General features: G+C 35.6%; 1 protein-coding gene across 2 annotated transcripts; it reads left to right on the top strand.

The window, feature by feature from the left end:
• Nucleotides 1–2,260: 2,260 nt before the first annotated feature.
• On the top strand, nucleotides 2,261–14,878 carry LOC135760454 (uncharacterized). 2 transcript variants are annotated; one of them, XM_073814519.1, is made up of 3 exons: nucleotides 2,261–3,083; nucleotides 6,139–7,478; nucleotides 12,666–14,878. In XM_073814519.1, the coding sequence occupies exons 1-3, from the start codon at nucleotides 2,831–2,833 to the stop codon at nucleotides 13,689–13,691; spliced, it is 2,619 nt and encodes an 872-aa protein (XP_073670620.1). In that variant the 5' UTR covers nucleotides 2,261–2,830; the 3' UTR covers nucleotides 13,692–14,878. The 2 variants fall into 2 exon arrangements, with proteins under 2 accessions (XP_073670620.1, XP_065130512.2); XM_065274440.2 differs by lacking the exons at nucleotides 2,261–3,083; nucleotides 6,139–7,478 and adding an exon at nucleotides 11,191–11,911 and having other exon boundaries at nucleotides 12,592–14,878.
• The last annotated feature ends 236 nt before the right edge of the window (nucleotides 14,879–15,114 follow it).

Here is a 15,114-nt window from a genome sequence, read left to right as displayed (position 1 = left end):
ACTCACATATTTGCGGGCTGTAAACTAAAGTGGGGCTTATTCCCCGATTGTTCTGTGTATGTACCAGGTAACTCACATATTTGCGGGCTGTAAACTAAAGTGGTGCTTTGTTCACCTCTTATAGGGTAAATACCATAAACATACAGAATAATGTTATTTTTATTTTAAAACAACTTATTTCAAAACATCTTTAAAACACTATAATTAAGCCAACACTTAATGTTTATTATCACATAACTTTTATTTAAAATAAAAAGTCATGACAATTTTTCATTGTTTTTGCGGCTTGGCTTCCTCTGTTGGTGTTCTTGTCCACTCGGATGATGAGTTGATGTCGTCTCACAAATGCTGTTCTGCATTACATATAAAAAACATAAATGAAAGCCTTCAGTAAATGTTTCTTCACTGTGCCTTGACAGAAACAGAGTTTTCTAAGCCAGTTACGTTTATAAATTTTAGGCTTACTTATGTGCTAGCTAACCTGCTACCGTTAGCTAGCAACTTTCTTGAAAAACATTGTTTGAAATGCGTGAGTCATGTATTAACAAAACCAGTCACCTTATCCAGCATGCGGATCCTGCTAACATCACTCGCAGCCGTACTCCACAGTGTAGAACGTTTTTAAAACCTTTTAAAGAAATTTCACCTCAGGATCGCGTTCCAGCAAACCTCCTGCAGACGGCCGCGCGCTCTACACCTGCGCAGTAACCTACGCATGTAGTCGTCTTTTGCTTTAGCGGGAGCTGATATCTGCTGTTGTTTCATTCTGGTTTGCCATTTCATAAATTATATTTGGCTAAAATACTTGTGTTTACAGTAAATAAATTGCAAAGCACCACTTCAAATATGTCCGCAAATGTAGGAGTTTCCTGGTAAATAATAAGTTGCTATTTGTATTGTACTTACCTTAAAAAAAAGATAACCACATTAAATCAGCTGGACTTTTGTTATTAAAAGCAAGTAATATAGGCTACTAAAATAAAAGTGATATGCTGTTATATTTATTTGCCGATGTGGCTCGTAGACATTGACTGTATACAACATTCAGTAGTCAATATGAAAAATTCACAATAAAAAATAAATAAAACATAATTTCCCCATAGACTTGACTAAGTCATACATACCACGTAATATTACAATAGGTACCCTGTTGTTATAAAATACTTAGAGTATAAATAATTTATAATTCTTCATATTCTTACCCCCTTATTACCCCAAACTTAAAATATTATTCCCTTATACCTACAGGTTACCTACCCTGTTGTTACAAATAGGTACACTGTAAATTCGGTTTAATTACGCGGTACTTTGCGGGTCGTAAAATAAAGTGTTACCAAAAGTTCTTAAAAGTCTAATGACTCTGAAAATGTATATAACTGCAGATGGCAGCAGATTTGATTCAGTTCATCCACTGAGAAGCATAAAGTGATGATTTGTGATTGATTGGTCAAATAGAGGGACTGACACATTCAAAATACACCAAACCAAATGAATACTCTGAATTAAACTAAAGCAACGAATAATCTGCATGTCAACACCGTAATTATATTCTGTATATAAATATATTATTGTTTATAGATGCCAAATATCAAATTTACTCGCTGTCACAGCAAACATTACGCAGTCTTCTTGTGCTCAAAAAACACGCAAGGGAATCGCGTCTTTTCTCTCCAGTACAGCAGGAGGCGCTCTGCAGCTCTTTAGTCCGCTGATAAACCCACTAAAGAAAAATAGAAAGAAAGAAAGAAAGAGCTCGCGTGTGACGTGTTTGTGTATCCTCCGTGTTTTTCTTAGTGGTGGGCAGAGCGAGGCTTCGTGAAACACTGAAACAGTTGAATCAATTGTGCCGTATGTTTTGAGGCTTCGAAACATCAATCCGAAACCGCCTCCACAGTGACACCTAGCGGTCGAATCCGAAACCGCCTCCACAGTGACACCTAGCGGTCGTTTGCATGTCTTTACATGAAGCAGCCTTGACAAGATTTTAGACGAGCGCTAACAAATTGTATCCCACATGTTGGTTGATTGACACACAAGTGATAGAATGGGAGAGTGGATAGTGCTCTTGACTCTCATGCGTAGATCTTAGGATCGGACCTGGGAAATACATGCGCTACGTCATCATAATTAAATGGTTTTTGTTGTTGTTTTAACATCTGTTTGACAACTGCATGAGCTTTTAGGCTCACAATTGTCGATAACTATAGGCTATTCCGGTCTATTTAATGAAAAAAAAGATAGAATAGAGATATACCAAATAAATAATAAGAGATTCATAAAATTTATCAAGCCATAATATGCCACATTGTTTACATATAAAGATCTTTATTCAAATATATAAATTGTTCTGTGTTGATAAACTCAACCAGCTACTTTTTTACATATAATTTCTCCAGCCTTTGAAAACATTCTCACACAAGGGACACTTGTTGCTGGCATGCATTTTTTGTAAGTAGCCTAAGTGTTACATACCTATGAGGAAAAATTACTTCTTTTCAGTAATTTATAGTATTTGATCTTGCCAAAAACGCATCTATGAGGTATTGTCAGTTTTGTTTCCTACCCTGTCAGTTTAAGATTCGAAGCAGATTCGACAGGTACGCCACCTTTCGAAATACTTGTGAAATGCACCGCTTGGTGTTTCGAATCACTTCATCACGTGACATGGGTGTTTCGAATCACATTTCGGAGCAGTGTTTCGAAACATTTACGCTTCGGGATCTCGACACAGTGTCGAAACGTCAGTTTCGCGGGAGCCATCCCTAGTTTTTCTCTCTTAAGTGTTTTATTGAGTGTAAACAGAGTCTTGTCTCTGTGTATTTTACTGTTGATGATGAGAGATGTGATGTGCTGTAAATCAGGAACTGATCAGGGCTTACAGGATGAGGAATCTACTGATCAAACCTCCACAGAGTCTCTGGATTCTGTCTGTAACGCTGGAGAACAGCAGCAGATCCTGCAGACCAAACTCAAGATGTGTTCAGTCAAACTCATCGACTGCAGGAACCTCGTGATGAAGATGAGAAGAGAAACCACAGCAGGAGAAGATCAAACTGAGGAAGAAGAGGATTTTATTTCTTCAGGTATGTCTTGTTGTATAACCATCGTGTGAGTACTGCGGTAAAGTTAGTTTTATGTTTGACATACGTTTGATATTAAAATTCATTAAACTCTCTGTGCATTCCATGTTTTGAGCGCAAGCCAGTGTAAATGTACATAAAAAAGTGTTCTCCTCATGGCACAAGGCTTAAAATCACAGAAGAAATATTATTAATTAAGCCTTAAAATTAATTAAACAATTTAAGCAAATGAATTTATAGCATAAAACCAACGCATACATGTTCCAAAAAATATCCCCTTCATGGCACAAGACTTTATTGGGGAAATTGCTAATTATACTTTTAATACTCATTTTAATACTTTAAATAAATGTAATTCTTTAAATCCATTCAACTCAAAAAGCGTTTGTCATAGACATGTCAAAACAACTGCAGATTTGTGTCGTTTATTCAGGGGCTACTGAATATACAATAAACTTCTGTGTTTTGATGATATTCAATAAAAAACACTTCTGTGAAACAGTTTCAAACATTCGGGGCAGGCTTTGTCATGCTAACATGATGTTTGTTAACAAACGTTTCTATCTAGATATGTTTCCCTTTATTTTAATAAAATGATAAAAAAAATTTTTATTGGCATATGTTTCCAAAATTTGATTTGATGTGCAATGATCCACACAGCAAAATCCCCAGTGTTAAATTAACACCGGCTCTGTGTTTATATGGGTACCACCAGTGAAGAAGTTTGTTTTAATCCGAATATAAAGGAATATCTGTATCAAATACTTTACCATTATGTTTTTATGTTTTTCTATATGGACATAACCAGTTATATGTATCACTTAGTGTACCATTGTGTTTGTAGGAAAATTACCAGCATGCATTGCATTTTGTTCAAAAAGTACATGTCGAGGGTAGGGACAAAAGACCTACAGTCCCAGGAATGTGACCGCCATGTGTTTCTGTATGATATAAATCATATGTTACTTCATGTTACAAACCCTTGAGAATAGAAGCATATGCTAAGGTCAATGTAAAGGTCATGGATTGCGTGCGAAGACAGGCTTAAATAACTGCTGTATAGGAGGAAACTTTCAGTCTTGGAGTTTTTTTGCAAGACTGCTCGTGAAGAAGTTTATTTTAATCCCAATCTACATTATTATCAGTTTACCATTATATATTATGTGTATCAATAATTTTACCATTATGTATTATTTATATGAATATAACCAGTTATGTGTGTCAATTAATTTACCATTATATATATATATTCATTGCAATCATGTGTGGGAAAAGTTTGGCATACATTGTGAAAGTCTACTGAATAGTCTGGGGTCTTAATATGAGTTGCCTGAGGTGGGTCTAAGTATAATGAGTAGCCTTGGGTCAAATAGGTCATGGGAAGGAGACACTGGTCTGAGGAACAATGATCTATGGTGACCCTTACAAAAGTGATGTAATGTGGTTCATCATGTTACAAGCTTGAACAGAAACATATTGTATGAAGCATGGAGGGGGGCCAAAACCCATATATTTACCAAGCCATGGCTCAGAGGGTGAGACTGATCTTGCAGAATCCTCCCAGGACCACACTTTGGTTCTGGGGGTATTCACCAGGGCGGCCTCAGCTTTTTATTTGTTCGGAAAATAAAATTCTATCTCTTGAAATCAAAACCTAAGACTGAAGATTGTTTCATTTGAGGAAAAGGAAACCACAACACTAGGCTTTTATTTGTCTGGTTAATAAAAGTCTATCTTTTGAAAATGAAACCTACTGCTTGAGTATTTTATTCTTAAAGAACCCAAAAAGAAAACCACAACACCAGGAGGGTGTTAAAAGAAACACCGAAGCAGTTTTAGAGTTAATTAGATAATTAATTGATAATTTGAGTGATGATTATTTGATTACTAAAGAAAGACACTTGATTATAATGAGCATAATCACTTAAAAGAAACACAAGATCTGCAACTGACTTCCAACCACTGGCTTAGATAAAATCAACTCAAAATACATTAAATCTTGCTTATTACAAACCAGACTCACTTTATTTCTGTTATTTGTCTACATTTATGTAATTTTTTTAGACTTATTACTATTAGAGGTTTAGATGCTGATGTTTTATTGAAATGTTTGGTCGCTATTATGGTGATCAGTGTTCTCTTTAGTTGTGTAGTTTGATTCTAGGCTTTTTTTGCTTTCTTTGCAACAGTGTTTGTCAAAACACATTAATTATTGTATAGAATGTTATAAATGAGGGCATCACTTGGTACAGCTTAAGTTAAATAATAATTTTCCAGTGTCATCAGTTATTATAAACTGTTATTTGTTGCTTTTAGTAGGGTTACATGGTTTGATTGTCTAAATCAATTTTTATATATTCAGGGAATTGCTGCTTTCAACATGCATCCAGATATCATGAATCAATCCATGAATCGGAACCATGGTGATAAATATAATGTTGCAATGCATGCTGAGATCCACCATATTTTATCTACATCTATTTTATTATCTAAGAGTAAGACACTTTTCTACAGTGTAAACTATTTACTTGATAACAAATAATGTGTTTTACAAACATCGTTGACTACCGAAAGACTTCAAAGGGAACTCTAAGAGTCAAACTCTCCAACTAAAGGAAACACTGATCACCATAATGGCAACCAAACAATTAAGCAATTAAATCAGACAAAAGTCAGTCTGGTTTGTAATGAGAGAAATTTAATGTCTTTTCAGTTGATTTTATCTAAGGCAGTGGCTGGACGTCATTTTTAGTTCTTGTGTTTCTCTTTCCTTCAGTGATTATGTTGATTATCACCAGGTGTTTTAAAAAAATCATCCCTCAAATGATCACTTAATTATCTAATTAACTCTAACACTGCTTTGGTGTTACTTTTAACACCCTGCTGGTGGTACCCATATAAACACAGAGCCGGTGTTAATTTAACACCGGGGATTTTACTGTGCAGCTGAAATAACAGGACTAACAGCTGTATTCTGTCTCTGTGAGAATATTGAGAAAAATACAGAATTTCAATTCATCTTTCTCTGCATAAATGTAATGTATCATGTTTCTTTCAGATTTGAGAAGTGATTCGTGTTCAGGTGGAGAAATAACGTCCTCGACATCAAAAAAGCGACGGACCGCACAATCTCTTTCCTGCATCACCTGTGGAAAGACATTCACCTCACATTTACATTTAAAGAGACATGAGGGAAAACATACAGAACATAAACTCTTCACCTGCAAGAGATGTAAGATCAGCTTTACTACCTTACAAGAAAAGGAACTTCATTCACAAGAACACAGAGAGAAGAAGATCAAGTTTGAGTGTCAGCAGTGTGGAAAGGTTTGTCTCATCTTATCTGAGTTGAAACGCCACATGAGGACACACATTGATGAAAAGCCTTTTCACTGCACTGAATGTGGCAAATATTTCAGCACCGAAGGATATCTTGATGCCCATAAGAAAATTCACACAGGAGGAAAACCATACGAGTGTCCTCACTGTGAGAAGAAATTTGGCAAAAAAGCCCATCTGATGAGACATGTGCTTATACACACCAATGAGAAACCGTATCAGTGCAGTGAATGTGACAAAGCCTTTAGGGATTCAGATTCATTAAAATCGCATCAGAAAATTCACTCTGAGGAGAAACACTATTATTGTTTACACTGTGATAAACGTTTCAGTCATAAATGTAGTCTTATAGTCCATGAGAGACTTCACACTGGAGAGAAACCTTTTCGCTGTACTGTTTGTGGGAAGAGTTTTCGTCAAAGTGGCAGTTTATTGTCACACCAGAAAGTTCATACAGGTGAAAGACCTTACAATTGCTCTCATTGTGAGAAGACGTTTGCTCATTCATCTCACTTTAAAGCCCATCAAAGACTTCACACTGGAGAGAAACCTTATTGCTGCTCTCATTGTGGAAAGAGCTTCTCGGATCCATCTTGTTTTAGAGTTCATCAAAGAGTTCACACTGGAGAGAAACCTCATCACTGTGATCTTTGTGGGAAGAGTTTCAGTCGACATGACAGTTTAGTGACACACCAGAAAGTTCATACAGGTGAAAAACCTTACAAATGCTCTCAGTGTGAGAAGACGTTTGCTCAGTCAAGTTACTTAAAAATACATGAGAGAGTTCACACTGGAGAGAAACCTTACGTCTGCTCGATCTGTGGAAAGAGCTTCTCTCAATCATGTTATTTTAAACTTCACCAGAGAATTCACACTGGAGAGAAACCTTATCACTGTAATGTTTGTGGGAAGAGTTTTAATGTACAACAGAGTTTAGTGCTGCACCAGAGAACTCATACAGGTGAAAAACCTTACAAATGCTCTCATTGTGACAAGACATTTACTAATTTATCATCCGTAAAATCCCATGAAAGGGTTCACTCCGGAGAGAAACCTTACGTCTGCTCGATCTGTGGAAAGAAATTTGGTTATGCCATAAGTCTTCAGAATCATCAGAAGAAACATACTGAAGAACAGACTACACTGAAAAAAATCGTAGTGTCTTAAAGTCCTTACGCACGAGACGGTGGCGCTACAGCACACACAATTGTATTGACAGTGTGTCGGGTTCTTTCTCTCTGCTTCATGCATTTAAAATCCTTTAATGCACGTCAAGTCTTGATTATCCCTTTAATATTCATTTACTTTATCATTCACTTTTATTCTTAAATTTATATTTTGATTTATATTACCCGGCTCCCTAAAATGCTAGATGCTAGATTAGATACATTATCCCTTACATATTATCTGCATTTGATTCAATCTAGTTGTTTTAATATTCTTTAAATCTTATTTTGGCACTGTATATCTTTTAATGCTATTTTAAGTCTTCAATGGTCTCCATCTCAAGGTTTTTATTAACGTCATGAGAATGTTGTGATGTCCACTGTCTGTGGTACAATAACACCTCCTAAATCTGCTTCTAGTCAGAGAAAGTTAGTCAGAGCATCGATGACATAAGTAAGATTATTCAATAAAGCATCTTTATTTTATTCAACATCACTATGTCTCCTGTCTGCTGTTTTTCCCTTCATCTCTGTGTCTACCTCATGTTTGATTTGAAGTATTAACTCTCACAACAGGGAGATAGAGATCTAATGAATCTGGAATAGATAAGAGTTCATGAAAGCTTTGCACTAAAAGCACAAGTTTTGTCTTATTTGAAAGCTAACACTTTGAAGTCCAAATTTACTTATGTCATAATGATAAAAAAGTTGCAAAAGTAACTTAAAACCTTTATGAAATAATTTTATGAAAATAAAATTTAAATTGGCCTTGTAGATATGCACTGCAGCTAAAGCCGCATGGCTGACCATGTTCTGTTTAAAATCTTAAGATGAAAACTCTGAATTAATATAAAATTAAAACCATGTGAATTTAGAGAAGACACTTAATTTAACACCTCTTAAGCCTCAAGAGATTTTGTGGACAAATCTGGACATTTATTTTCATATATTCTGCTTTTCTTTTAATCTGACCAGTACAAAATGTAACTACTTTTCCTAAGTTTACCACCTAAGCATACTCAAAAAAGCTGGACTTTATTCAACAATGTTAAGTTGTTGAAAATGAAAACCTCCTTAGCCTTCTAGACCTGGTTTGTCCACATGTGGAGATCACATTTTTTATTGTTTGAACCATAATACTTAATTCTGTGTAACTGGAACCTGTGGACAAGTACACTGCTTCATGTTCAAAGAAAAATATTTGGTTATATTTATTGGTTCTTTCTAACTCCAAAATCTGAGGTAGAAATCTGAAAAAAAAAGACAAACCAAAGATGACAAATAAGTCATCAAGGGGTGGTTTCCCGGACAGGGATTACTCAGCTAACAGAGAAATGTTCTAAAAACGTTCCTTAAAAGTTTCCAAGGTAGGAACAGAATAACAAACATTCCAGACCTCTCCCCAACTGCTACATCTGGACTGGATTTTGGTGGGTTAACACAAACAAGTGTCAAGTTCGATCAGATAAGAGACTGCTCTGACATCTTTTATGGCCGACCTCAGTGTCAAAGCGGGAAGGGGAGGACGTTTTGATTGGTCCGCAGCATTTCTCCTTATCATCCATGAAAACTTTTAACCTCCTCCAAAACCAGGATGATCGTAAATTCCTTAAACATGGCTTTACAAAACCAAAGGAAAAATCTTTACATTCTTTCAACAACAAGATGGATATTAAACCATCACCTATTGACTTCATACTCGTTTAAAGACACTAACATTCTGAATTACATCTTTATGTTATGAAACTGTTCAATTAATCACAGATATAAAAATTATGATATACATTTGATTTAAATTGTTTTTAGATATTGATATAGATGTTATGTGTTGAATTCGGCCATCAGGTGTTTAGTAAAAAATACAAATTATTTAAGTCATGGATTTATGTTAAACTGTTGCCGAATTTATAGTTCAGCTATCATTTAAGAGCTACATGTGTGTTCTGATATTTATCACTGTAGCAGCCTAAACCTTCCTGATAATATTAAGTGGTGTATTGTACATCACACATTCAGGGAAGTGTCAGTTTATCTCCAGAAAACTTTAGAAAGCTGAAAAATAAACTATAAACATGCCGATTAAACCCATAAATTATAAGACAAACAGTTGTGAGTTCAGCACCACAGACAGCAGCAGTCAATCTGAACTCTTACTAATATTTACCACTAGATGGAGACACAAGATTCATTTACACATCAACCGTGTGTTCTTTTTTCTTTCTTTTTTTTATAAATTCTTTAAACCATTTGAGCATCTATGGCTATTTTCATGGTGAGAACTGGTAAATCCATATACAAGTTGATTGATACAAGTTTATTCATACACATTTTGGGGGAGGGGCAGTTATCTTCAATTCACCTAACCTGCATGTTTTTAGCCTGTGTGAGGAAACCGGAGTAAACCCACCACGCTGACAAAGGGAGACATGCAAACTCCACACAGAAAGGCCACCTGACATAGTCAAGCTCAAACCTTCTTGCTGTGAGGCAACAGTATTAGGGTTTTAAAATATTAGGCTTTTCCCAAGTTTAGAGAAATAGGTAAAAAGTTAGTGGAGAGCTCCAGAGTCACATTCACACGTTAACTGGCAAAAATCTTTAAATTTTACTAATGCAGGTTGCTGTTTAAATCTTATTCATTATATTAAATACAGTACTGGTTCTCAATATGGCACCTGACAATAAAACTTTTCAGTCTCCTTCCAAAATATGAAAATCATTACAGTAAAGTGAGAAATAAACATGGTTTTACTTCAAAAAGTGTTAAAAAAGCTCAAAAAAGCATGAAGGAGTTGACATACAAGTACCACTGTGTAAAGCAGAAATGTAAACCCCCTTACCAGAATTAACCATGGTTTTACTACAGTTAAAAAAACATGGTTACTGTAGTAAAACAAAATTACCATGGTTTTGACAACCATGGTTTTCAAAAATCATAGTTAAACCATGGTTAGTGTAGGAAAACCATAGTTTTGCTGATAGTAATCAATACACCAAAAAACATGGTTACTACACATTTACCACAATAAAACTATGGTTAATTTTCGTAAGTGCCATTATGAAAGGTCTCTCTCTAAAACTATAGCAGTAATATTGGGACAAATCAGACACTGGGAGACATTTTTACAATATACAAAAACAAGTAGGTGTCTGAGACAGGGCAGGGCAGGAATCCAAAGGTACAGATGACAATTACAATTGCACACACTGGATTAAATCACTCAATTAAATGCACAGGAAAGCATCCTACTGGATTCTGTGACTACTGTAATGCACAAGAGACTTTAAAACACACACTGCAAGAAATATCAGGAGGCAAGAAATTAGTTGGAAAATCAAATCGGACAACAAAACATGACAATAGAATATTTATTGAGGAAAACATCTTAAGTTCTAGATATACCTTAAAACTATTGGACAAATCGACAGATTATAATAGCTTGGTTAATTTTAATTTTACCATATTTTAATCTGTTGCTTACACTCCAGTCCAGTAGGTGGCGGTAATGCACCTTTAAGCTAGTTTGCCAACCGCCAACAAAACCGAGGAAGAAGAAGAAGATTCGAAATAAAAGATTCGAGGCTTTATGAAGCACTGCTTTGAAAGCGCGCATCACTAAGACAAGAAAATAATGGACCGCAGTGGGAGTTAACAAGGAATTAAATATTTAATTTGCTTTATGACTAAAACTGGACTTATAAGAAGAATATAATGGCCAAAGTATGTGGAAAATAACCAGAACCAGAAGATGGCAGTAATGCAACCTTAAGGTTGCAATCTAACGTTACATTTAAAACGCTAAGAAGAAGAAAGAGCTCACGTGTGATGTGTTTGTGTATCCTTGGTGTTTTTCTCTCGTGAGTGTAAACAGAGTCTTGTGCCTGTGTATTTTAGTGTTGATGATGAGATGGATGTGATGTGCTGTAAATCAGGAACTGATCAGGGCTTACAGGATGAGGAATCTACTGATCAAACCTCCACAGAGTCTCTGGATTCTGTCTGGAACGCTGGAGAACAGCAGCAGATCCTGCAGACCAAAATCAAGATGTGTTCAGTCAAACTCATCGACTTCAGGAACCTCATAATGAAGATCAAAACTGAACCTACAGAAATAAAAACTGAACCTACAGAAATACAAACTGAAACCACAGAAATACAAACTGAACCTCCAGAAATAAAAACTGAACCTACAGAAATACAAACTGAAACCACAGAAATACAAACTGAACCTACAGAAATAAAAACTGAACCCACAGAAATGAAAGCAGGACCTACAGAATATGAAGACAATCATAATGATGGTCATCATGATTTTATTCTAACAGGTATGTCTCCTCAAACATTGTAGTATTTTACAATTTCTACTGTTCTAATGTGAGTTCCTGTTTTATTAAAGGGTGTTTTTTAAGCCACTTATCAAAACACACAAAAATGTAAAGATTAAAATCTTAAAGGAGTTTATTGAGGATCTTGTAAAAAGACACAAGGCTGTTTTTCTAATTCTAGAAGTGTCACCATATAATGCAACAAGGATTGTGAAAGTCTACAAATTAAAAATGTCCCTCTCTCTATAAAATTTGACCCTGCATGTAAATCCAGCTAGAGCTATTGAACTGTTTTCTATCTTAAATAAACCTACATAATGTAAAAACATTTTGTGAAAATTTAACCTTGATATCAGGTGAAAAAAAACTTTGATGCTCCATATCTCAGAATTGTACCCGATTTTCACAGGCAGGATCACAAATAGTGTATTACTCACTCAGTAAATATGCATGCATTGGTTTTTGTCTTTGATCACTAGTAGTTTGTATTTATTCTAATAAAACATTAACAAAACAAAATTCTATATACATTATTTGATATGTAATGAGCCAAGCAACTATAATAACAGGCTTGACAGCTGTCTTCTGTATCAGTGTGAATATAGAAAAAGATACAGAATCTCAATTCATCCTTCTTACTGTGAATAAAAGTGAATTTAATTGTTTTATGTTTCTTTCAGATGTGAATAGCGAATTATGTTTGGATGGAGAAAAAAAGTCCTTGACTTCAGCACAAATTCAAGGGAAGAGGCAGTTTCACTGTCAGCAGTGTGGAAAATGTTTTGACTTCTTATCTCATCTGAAATCTCACATGAAGACACACAGTGATGAAAAGCCTTTGCACTGCACTGAATGTGGCAAAAACTTCAGCACCAAAGAAAATCTTGGGCTTCATCAGAAAATTCACACAGGAGAAAAACCATACGAGTGTCCTCACTGTGAGAAGAGATTTTCCTACGCATACAGTTTAAAGTCACATGTGTGTTTACACACTAATAAGAAACCGTATCAGTGCAGTGACTTTGGAAAAACCTTTAGGGATTCATTCTCTTTAAAGTCACACCAAACACTACACACTGGAGAGAGACCCTATCAATGTTCACATTGTGATAAAGTTTTTGCTCAAAAATCTCAGCTGGTATGCCATGAGAGAGTTCACACTGGAGAGAAACCTTACGTCTGCTCTCACTGTGGAAAGGGCTTCTCTAGGCCATCTATATTAACTGTTCATGAGAAAATTCACACTGGAGAGAAACCTCATCACTGTGATGTTTGTGGGATGAGTTTCAGTCAATATTACAATTTAGTGGCACACCAGAGAACTCATACAGGTGAAAAACCTTACAAATGCTCTCAGTGTGAGAAGAAGTTTACTCAGTCAGGTTCTTTAAAAAGCCATGAGAGACTTCATACTGGTGAGAAACCTTACCAATGTAGTGTTTGTGGGAAGAGTTGTAGACATCGTGTCAATTTAGTGAGACACCAGAGAACTCATACAGGTGAAAAACCTTACAAATGCTCTGAGTGTGAGAAGACGTTTAATCATTCAAGTTCCTTAAAAGCCCATCAGAGAGTTCACACTGGAGAGAAACCGCATCGCTGTGATGTCTGTGGGAAGAGTTTCGTTCAACACTACAATTTAGTGTCACATCAGAGAGTTCACACTGGAGAGAAACCTTACGTCTGCTCGATCTGTGGAGAGGGATTTGCTCATTCTAGAAGTCTTCACAATCATCAGAAGAAACATACTGAAGAACAAACTACACTGAAATCATCATAGTGTTTTGATGTTAGAGAGTCAGTCAAACCCAGCTGCTTTAGATCAGGGGTTCTCCAGCGATATATTTTTCTTAAACAGAATACCGCTTTTAAAGACTACAAAGTACGGCCAGTTTGGACTACAGCCCTTTACTTCCTGGCTAAATGCCCATCTTTGTTTTGTTTTTTTTACCGTTGGAAGCGGAAATGATTATAAAGGAATGCAACAGATATTTTTGACCTGACACGAGGAGTTCTAGTGGGCTGAGATAAAAGCTGAGATAATTGAATTTTTGTGAAGGACTTTGATAATTTTTGCTGTTTGTCCTGAGGGGTTGCTTCCAGGTTTTATAAGTTGGGTAAGGGCACCACCTGGTGGATAACGGAAATATGGATTGCCGTAAAAACTCATCATTTGCACGGAAAGAGTTAAATGCAGTGTAAGTCACTATGGATAAAAACATCTGCCCAATACATTATGTTTGATTTGATAGATCTGAGCAGAAACATTAATTTGTGTTATTTCATTTATTATCAATTGTATCACTCATTTATATGATAATTTTATCATTCTCTTATTTTTACTATTCTTTTTATATTGCATAAATTGTATTCAGTGTAGTTATTTTATTCTACATTACTTTGCTTAATATTTCAAACTTATTTTAGTGCTGTATTGTTCTTTAATTCTGACTTGAGTCTCCAAAGGTCTCCATCTCAAGGTTTTTATTAACGTCCTGAGAATGTTGTGAAACAGTAAATATCCACTGTCTGTGTTTGGTACAATAACACCTCCAAAATCTGCTTCTAGTCGGACAAAGTTAGTCAGAGCTTTTTACAATGAACCATTAAGTTTTTATTGCCTTAGAATGAGACGTTTTTATCTACATACAACGAGGGTCCCCTTACGTAGAAGTCGCCATTTTGTGCTGCCATGTTTCTACAGAAGCCCTTAACGGACAAACTTTTTTTTACTAAGTTTACTAAGGCTATCGTAGCTTCTCTATGCGTTTGAAAAGCGATGGGTGAGCAGTGGACTGAGCTGTTGGTTGCAATTTGCAACCTTACAACTAGATGCCGCTAAAATTTACACACTGCAACTTTAACATCTTAATTCAACATCACTTATTCTCCAGTCTGCTGTTTTTATGTCTGTTTTTATCTATGGTTGAGATTCATACTCTGATTCTTGATGTTTGTACGTCCCAAATATACATAAGTTCAATTTTGTCGAAAGTTTTTAAAATCCTTTATAACAAATTGTTGTGAGTATGCTGCATCTCATTTACATTATTGATGGAAAAGAAACTTGATGAGGAAACCAATTAATTAGACGATGATCTTTACTATTATGTACCAACCACTACAGAATTGCACTAACTTTACAATACAAATGTGTTTTATACACACAAAGTAATGCATCTAAGGGAAAACTAGCAAGCAAA

This window comes from Paramisgurnus dabryanus, chromosome 4 (assembly GCF_030506205.2).
Source record: "Paramisgurnus dabryanus chromosome 4, PD_genome_1.1, whole genome shotgun sequence".
NCBI classification, from domain to species: domain Eukaryota; kingdom Metazoa; phylum Chordata; class Actinopteri; order Cypriniformes; family Cobitidae; genus Paramisgurnus; species Paramisgurnus dabryanus.
This window is presented reverse-complemented; position numbering and strand designations above follow the sequence as displayed.